Source organism: Cynara cardunculus (genome assembly GCF_001531365.2).
Source record: "Cynara cardunculus var. scolymus isolate 2C chromosome LG 15, CcrdV1, whole genome shotgun sequence".
NCBI lineage: Eukaryota > Viridiplantae > Streptophyta > Magnoliopsida > Asterales > Asteraceae > Cynara > Cynara cardunculus.
Window position 1 is genome coordinate 18,355,561 of NC_037542.1, and position 8,314 is coordinate 18,363,874.

An 8,314-nucleotide genomic window follows, 5' to 3' on the forward strand; every position below is an offset into this window, starting at 1 on the left:
TACACAAAAAATGAGGAATTTTAAATAGTTAATTTCATATGAATATCGATATATTTTTGTTATGCATAAAGTATTGTATATTGATGCATATTACTTAAAATTCAAGATTACAAGTAATTATGCATAAGTACAACTTATTAAAGCTCGATATTTGAATTCGTATAAATAACTGCGGATAAACATAATCAAATAGAGGATGAACATCTCATTTTAAAATGTAAAAAATCTAAAATATGATTAAAATAATTATCGAGTTCCAACAAAATAAATAATTATTATCTTTATAAAAAAATTATATTATTAAATCAAATATAAATTACTTTGTTATTGTACATAAATTAAATTATAAAAAAATTGAATTAAAAAATTACACAAAAAAATTGAGGAATTTCAAATAGTTAATTTGATACTAATATCGATATATTTTTGTCAAATTTTTATGATATCTTCAAACATATATTTTATTCAAAAATGAAAACATCATCGTTTTCTCAAAATCATATAAAGTCATATTATAACATCGACTGAGATAAATAATAAAATGAAATATTAAAATCACGATGTATATCGCTGCATTGCGCAAGTACGGTTCTAGTTAGTAAAGGGTTTACATAAGTTATATGTATAAGGATAAGAACACACTAAATCCAAATTAAGACATAATCAATTTTCATATCGCCTAAAACTCTCCTAATCACAATTAGCAGGAGGAGACTCTCTGCGTTGCTCGTATCGAATTAGCATTCGAATCAAGTATCTCCATCGCTATCTTCCAAAAAGCCGGCCTCTTTTACAGGTATATCTTCATCTTCATCTTCATCTTCATCTTCTTCCAATCATCCATAGATAACATATTTCTGACCTTCAAAAATTAATGCAAACCCTTCCTTTTTTTAACCTAAAAATGGATTCTTTTCACCCCATAGAACTTATTAACTTCACCCTCTTCGTCTCCTTGTCTGCAGCCATGGTTGTGAATGCTGAATCTGCACAGCTCTGCAAACCAACGGACCATGGTCCAGTGGTACCCACAACCCCACTTGTTGTATTTCTTGAAAGCATCCAAGAAACTGCTCTCAATACATTTGGACCGATTAAGTTTGACCCAAAACTGTACGTTGACTTATCATTGAAGTTTGATCTTCCGATTACCAAACAAGCCTTCAATAATCTCCCCAGAACAGAAAATGGGTCTGTGTTAGCTTCTGATTTGAATGGTTTCTTGAAGAAGTTTATGAATGGGGCAGAAGAGGATTTGGTGTATGTGGAACCAATTGACTATGTGGCTGAACCAGATGGGTTTTTGCCCAAAGTGGTGCACCAGGGTGTGCGAGATTGGGCTCTTGAGGTGCATTCACTTTGGAAAACTTTGAGCCGGAAAGTGTCGAATCAGGTTTTAGAACATCCAGAATTGCATACTTTGCTTCCTCTGAAACACCCCGTGATTATACCTGGATCACGATTTGAAGAAGTTTATTATTGGGATTCTTATTGGGTAATAAGGTGGGTTAACTCATAGTTCATATGTTACTCTAATGTTTTGCTAATAGTAGCCAACGAAAAACAACCTTAAATATCGTGAGAAGATAAGAAGAGAACGTTAAGGGAAGGTTGTTCTCAAATTCACTGAAAAAAGTGAAAAAATCTACTTGAAGATGATTATGTGAACTAATGTTACTGATTATTCATATGGGTTCCGATTTACATCTTTAAATGGATTTTTTCATTGATTCCCTTATAAACTCTTCATATTTAGTCTTCTTATTTGAAGCTAATGTGAGGGGCTTTATTGTTGATTATTTGTAAGTGAATGTTTTTTAATTGAGAGGGACAGGTTTGGAAAAAACTTGTTTTTTTGCATAAAAGTCCGTCCTAGAAGGTTACTGAATAAGTCATTTTCTATAAATTTAAGCCACTACCAAACAGAATAGCTGACCAAATAAGCTGACTCCCCCATTAAACTTGTTAAGCTGCTAACAAACATGCCCTAAGTGACCATTTAGCATCCTAAAAAGTCCATAACTTTGATTCAAATTCTATTGAATGTTATAGTAGCATCCAATTTGGAGTAGTAAAAGTACCCACATCCAGTTATCATATGTTGATATCTAAATGATTTGATCGCATATGTGCGTATTTACTTGTTTATTGAGGAATTTATATCGAGCAGGGGACTGTTGGCAAGTAAAATGTACGAGACAGCTAAGGGGATCGTTATCAATCTGATTGACTTGGTCGACACTTATGGATATGTTCTAAATGGTGCCAGAGCATATTATACAAATAGAAGGTATCCATCTTTATTGAATATTCTGATGTTTATAATGGTTCTTCCCGTATGGATAGAAAAGTAGATTTGTGAGTTAAAAGTTATTGGGTCAGTCTGCTCCTTTCGGCTATTAAGCATAATTATATTGGTGGAAATATTTTCAGTCAGCCTCCGCTCCTGAGCTCGATGGTCATTGAAGTATATAAGCAAACTAGCGATACAGAGTTGGTAAAAATAGCTCTCCCAGCCCTGATAAAAGAACACAACTTTTGGAATTCAGGTAAATCTAATCGCGATAACGGGTTCTTTTTTGCTTAGCTGAACTGTTACTTATACTGCAATATGTTAAAGGCATACATAATGTGACGATTGAGGATGCACATGGAACCGCTCATAATTTAAGCCGATACTATGCTATGTGGAATCAACCTAGGCCAGAATCGTGCACTATCGTAAGATATCCCAGAAAAATTCAAGATTGTGTCTTAATATCATTCGTCTTTTTCATCTTCAAACCAATGAACATAAGAAAATTTTCGGGTTTTTTGCTTCATAGGATAAGGAAACTGCCGATAAACTTTCAACTGATTGTGAGAAAATTCAGCTGTACCGTGAGCTGGCTTCTACTGCAGAAACCGGTTGGGATTTTAGTACCAGATGGATGAAGTAAATACAGTTTTAACCGTTTCCATTTCTTTCTTTTCCATTTTTTCATGTTTTAACTGATGGTTTGTGTTATAGGAATACGTCGGATCTCACGACCTTGTCTACAACAACAATTCTACCCGTTGATTTGAATGCTTACATACTAAAGGTGTGAATTAAACACCATTTTGTGTATATCGTGTGCTTCTAGAATGATTGCCATCGTTAAGTTTTGGTTTTTATGTTTTCCCAGATGGAACTTGACATTGCGTTCTTGGCAAATGTCATTGGAGAAAGTAGCCATGCTTTACACTTCACCAGAGCTTCAAAAGCACGAAAGAAGGCAATGGACGCTGTTTTCTGGAACGAAGAGAAGGGGCAATGGTTCGATTACTGGCTCAATGCTAGCTCTATGTCCAAGGTACGGGGCTACGTAAATTAACAGCACCAACCTTGACGTAGGGGCTATTTGGTTGGTTTTCCATTAAGTCATGTATGGATAAAGTTGTCTATGTGGATTAATCTGTCCCTATAGATTAGGAAGGTTTTTTCCATATATAGAAGGAACGTGTTTTCTAATTGGAATGGACATGTTTGGAAAAAACTTGGTTTTCTGCATAAAGCTCCCTCCTAGAAGCTTACTGAATAAGCCACTTTCTATATCATTAAGCCACTACCAAACAATCATGTATAACCGACTGAATAAGCTGTGCGTCCCATTAGGCCCTTACCTCTGGTAGAAAGTAGTCTGCTCTCCGCTCTCGTAAAAACTTAGAAATACACTAGAAGGCATTTTGCAAAACCAGCTTTAGGAAAAGGTCATTGAGCTAAATGGCCCCGAATGTTATCTTGTGGACATTGATGTTTCGGACCCTGAGACTTGGTGCATTGGTCTGGGCAGCACGGCTGCACGCCATAAATGTTCTATTGGCTAACGAAATGTAATGATTTTAGGATGTTTATAAATGGGATGTGTTGGACCAGAATCAAGATATATTTGCCTCTAACTTCATCCCAATATGGGTTCAATTGTTCAACTCAGGTTCGTTTATTATCTCAGTGAGGTTCGTATGCTCAATAATTTGTGTTTCTTATCATTCCGTCTCAGTTACAGTTTTTTGAATTGTCGCTGTAGAACTTAAGCTTCATTATGAATGAAAATTTCTTCTATATTCACTTATATTCATATGCGAAGATGAAGCCAAGGTTGAAAAGGTTGCACAAAGCCTTGAAAGCTCAGGCCTACTCCATGCTGCTGGTATTGCAACTTCATTGAAGAATTCAAGCCAGCAATGGTAATATACACACACACACATATATATATATATATATATATGCACATATATATATATATACACATATACATACATATAAATTATTATAGGGAGGTTCAGGGGAAAACCCCTAAAAAAAATGAAAAACTAAGGAACATTCTAATAACAATTCATTTGTACGGTATGCACATATGCATACAAGGACTTGAAGATGTTTCCTGGTTTCTATGCATGTATGTATGCTATGCATATGTGCATACTGGAAAAATTACTTACAAATTACTTGTATGCAAATGTGTATACCATACAGATGAATGGTCACTAGGGTTTTCATTCTTTTGCGGTTTTTCCTCAACTTGACCCTGACCCTATTTATGTGTGTGCAAGAAACCTTGAATTTGTGTATTTAGAGGTGCGTTGTATGATGAAGAAATTGATTTGTTGTTGAAAACAGGGATTTTCCAAATGGTTGGGCTCCGGTGCAACACATGATCGTTGAAGGTCTGGTTAGGTCTGGATCCGAAGAAGCTGGATCACTAGCGAAAGATATTGCCATAAGGTGGATCAGAACGAATTATGCTACTTATAAGAGTTCGAAAGCAATGCATGAGAAATATGATGTGAGCAAATGTGGAGAATTTGGAGGTGGTGGCGAATACGTACCACAAGTAAGCATATTTAAAATCTGGTCTATTTAATAGTTTTCATACTAAAAGGTAAAGATAGACAAAGTCGGACCACCCTGAACCGTGACCGGTTTGGCCCACCGGTTAAGTCCCGGATACACATTTCAGAAAAAAGTGGGACCTGTTACATTCAGTCCCACTTTTTTTGCTCGGGATGGGACCGGAAGGCGCGGTTGCACCCCAACCACTTGGAAGGGGACCGATTTGTGTCCATCTCTATTAATGGGTCATTTATAATTGTTGGTTGTTTTAGATGAAAATGTTGGTTTGAACTTGCAGACTGGTTTCGGGTGGTCAAATGGAGTTGTGTTGGCGTTCTTGGAAGAGTTTGGATGGGCTCAAGATCTAAACCCACATTGCCAGTAGAAGCAAATGGGCCTGGGTTTGGCCCAATATCGTCCTTTTTTCTATATTACAAACAATTATAAACCATTATAGATTTGTAGTTGACGAAATTAATTCAAAATAAAGTACATAGAAATTTTGTAAAAGTTCCACTTGATTATACTTTTAAAAACATAATAAACCAAGGACAACATTGTTCAAGGTATAATATTCACTTGTGAATAACAAATGCATATTTCTTCTTTATTCCCTTTCTTGGTTTTATTATCACTATTAGTTTGTGGTTATATTATATAAAGAGAGATGAGTTTAAACGAGAACAATAACTAAATAAGATACTATGAAAACGGCTAAATTACATGTAAAATCATGTGATAAATTAACGGTCAACAAAAGGGTGTGCGGGATATCTGGCCCGCGAATTGAGGTCGCAGTTAAAGTCGGTGTGAATTACATATGATTTTAGTTATTTTTCTCATATGAAATATTCAATATTTAATAAATTTAATGCAATTTTTGTAATGATTAAGAGGTAAAGATAAAAAGGAAAGAAGGGTAATAAAAGAATCACATGGATAATAAAGGTTAGGTTAGAGATGGTGACATGCACTTAGGCAGGCAGGCAGGCTCAAATGATTACTTAATCCTATGGATTTAGATTACTTCATTATTACACTTTATCTAGTCTTGTCCAATGCTAACCATATGTATGTAATATAACACGATTAACTCATACTAATTCGATAACTTTTAAATAGTTAAACGCGCAACTTGTGATGTCATCATAAACCCGATGTGTATGATTCCTATGAGGTTCGTTACTCACTTAGTAGGAACATAACACGCATTCACGGGATAAATAACTTTTATAGTTTTGATAACAAAAAGTGGATTTAAACTGGAAATCGTATGTGATTAAGGAACGGCCAATCCAATTATTCAGAGGTATACTTGAACGATTTTTAAATCACATATGATATAAGCGTTCTCGTGTTTTATTACTTTGACCATGTTCTCTCTAGAACGGATAGCGGTGGGGTATAAGCATCATAGTCATTTTTTCTATATATGTTTTCCACATAGTTTAGGAGCCAAAAAGCCTGATGTGTGGGAGATTAGCTATCAAATTTGTATAGTTTAAAATATAAAGTGTATGAATATCACATATATATATATATATATATATATATATATATAAAATATTAGTGGTGGTGGTGGGCAAAGGGGTTGATGATATTGTGATTGAGAACTCTTTAAAGTTTATAATGTTGTATTTTTATACATAAAGTTGACAACCTTATTTGAAAAGGATCAATTAATGAGATAATTAATTTCATCAAATCACTTGTTAACTTATTCATATAATTTAAATATAATGATTCCAAAACTTTGGATCATATACTATTGAAAAAAATAATGTAATTAGTAAATATACAGACATAGGATAATGTGAGATCAACAAGTTTTTATGAGACACATAAGACCATAAAATAACACTAAAATTTCACAGTAAAACAATGTAAAGGGACAAAAAGAACATTCACACCAAAAACACTATGAAAGTTTGTTTTTATACCTTCATCGTGTTTTTAGTTCCAGATAATCGTCATTAGATGTTGCTAACGTCAACTTTTTGTTGATAAATTGTTTCGTTTTATTAATTATGTAATGACAATTTAAATCATCGACCGATATTTAATTTTTCTTTGATAAACTGCATAAATCAAAAATCCAAAATACTTTATGTATGGGGGAGATCATTAAGGATTATAATAATTTTGGCCATGAAAAAAGCATGGCAATCATATGAATTGATGACTTCATTCGAGCACTACCATTTTATATTTAATTTAAAAAACAAAATTAGATTGGGTTATCAGTGGACAGATTCTCGATCATTTTATTTATTTATTTATTTTCTGGTTTTTAATTTAAATTGTTTATCAATTAAAGTCATTTTCGTAGATTACATGCTCTAAAGTCGTGTTTTACTAGTCAAAGGTATCTGCCTACCAACCGGGTGTTTGAGATTGTTTATTTAAAACAATTTATGTTTTTTTTTTATAAAAGTGTTTATTAACTTATGTGGTATCAGATCGGAGTTTTGTAAAAAGTGTTTAGATTAGCTTATAATTGTGTCAAAAAGCAATAAGCTGATAAGTTGTTTTTTAGTATTTGACAAATTTTGATTATATATGTAAAATGATCAAAAAGGACAATCGTCTATATTATTGACTGAGTGTTTAAGATTGCTTATTAACTTTATTTGATTTTTGAACATGTAAAAATTTATTTTTCATCATTTATAATAATATCTTTGACAAAAGTTTATATCAATAAGATTAATAATTAACAAACATTAATAAAACAGGGTTAAAATGGTAAACTGATAATAAACAGTTTTTCATAAGTCAAGAATGATTAACTTATCAAAAACTGCTTATTACCGGTTTGACACCGGTATAAACAGTTTTATTTTTCCTCATCTAAACACTAGCATTTAGCTTATCACTGGTATCAGACTGAAATAAGTCAAAAATCATCTAAAATAAGCAATCTCAAACACCCTCTAAAAAGCTAGTACCTTTTTTTGGATTAAAAAAATTTAGTAATAAAATTTGACTTCTTTTTCACTCTAACGATAATTTTTGTTCTGAAGTGTACTAATGAAAATTGAATTCTTTCTGTTTCATATTATTTTGAGTTTTGACTTGTAGCAGATATATATTATAACTACTAATGACACGAGTGTTAAGTTATATTGTAATTTTTGATTATGTAGATATCAAGTTAGAAAAAGTCTCGACCTTTTTTTTAAACAGGTAGAAAATGTACCTACAATCATCCCCATCCCATATACTCCAGAGTGCTTCATAGATAACTCAGTGGTGAATCTGGCAATGTTTGATTGAATCGGAAGCACTTTCTTCAACAATTAGAGTCAACAAATGTGTTGCGTAAAAACCATATTTTTGCCTACAACTTTAGCGTATCATTGGAAAAAAAACGTTAGCTTTCTTAATAAACACCTTAATTACAATATATAATCACAAAAAGAAAAATAAAGGGAGAAGAGGAAGAAAATGAAGTGAATA

At 33.0% G+C, this 8,314-nt stretch overlaps 1 protein-coding gene across 4 annotated transcripts; it reads left to right on the forward strand.

Moving 5' to 3' along the window:
* Positions 1 to 606: 606 nt before the first annotated feature.
* LOC112527745 (probable trehalase) lies at positions 607 to 5,462 on the forward strand. Of its 4 annotated transcripts, XM_025138530.1 has the most exons (12): positions 607 to 796; positions 966 to 1,503; positions 2,171 to 2,290; positions 2,434 to 2,549; positions 2,621 to 2,721; positions 2,826 to 2,935; positions 3,011 to 3,083; positions 3,168 to 3,335; positions 3,869 to 3,956; positions 4,110 to 4,209; positions 4,643 to 4,856; positions 5,154 to 5,462. In XM_025138530.1, exons 2-12 carry the CDS (start codon positions 968 to 970, stop codon positions 5,238 to 5,240), a joined length of 1,713 nt encoding a protein of 570 aa, XP_024994298.1. In that variant the 5' UTR covers positions 607 to 796; positions 966 to 967; the 3' UTR covers positions 5,241 to 5,462. The 4 variants fall into 4 exon arrangements, 2 of the variants coding, with proteins under 2 accessions (XP_024994298.1, XP_024994297.1); XR_003070771.1 differs by having other exon boundaries at positions 607 to 1,503; positions 3,869 to 3,978; positions 5,154 to 5,188; XM_025138529.1 differs by having other exon boundaries at positions 607 to 1,503.
* Positions 5,463 to 8,314: the final 2,852 nt, after the last annotated feature.

Bases quoted from the DNA above. Each gene is read 5' to 3' on its own strand.
- LOC112527745 (XM_025138529.1), top strand. From the start codon at position 875: ATGCAAACCCTTCCTTTTTTTAACCTAAAAATGGATTCTTTTCACCCC. The intron at 2,936-3,010 runs GTAAATACAGTT...TTTGTGTTATAG, and splicing joins TTTAGTACCAGATGGATGAA to GAATACGTCGGATCTCACGA. The intron at 3,336-3,868 runs GTACGGGGCTAC...TAATGATTTTAG, and splicing joins ATGCTAGCTCTATGTCCAAG to GATGTTTATAAATGGGATGT.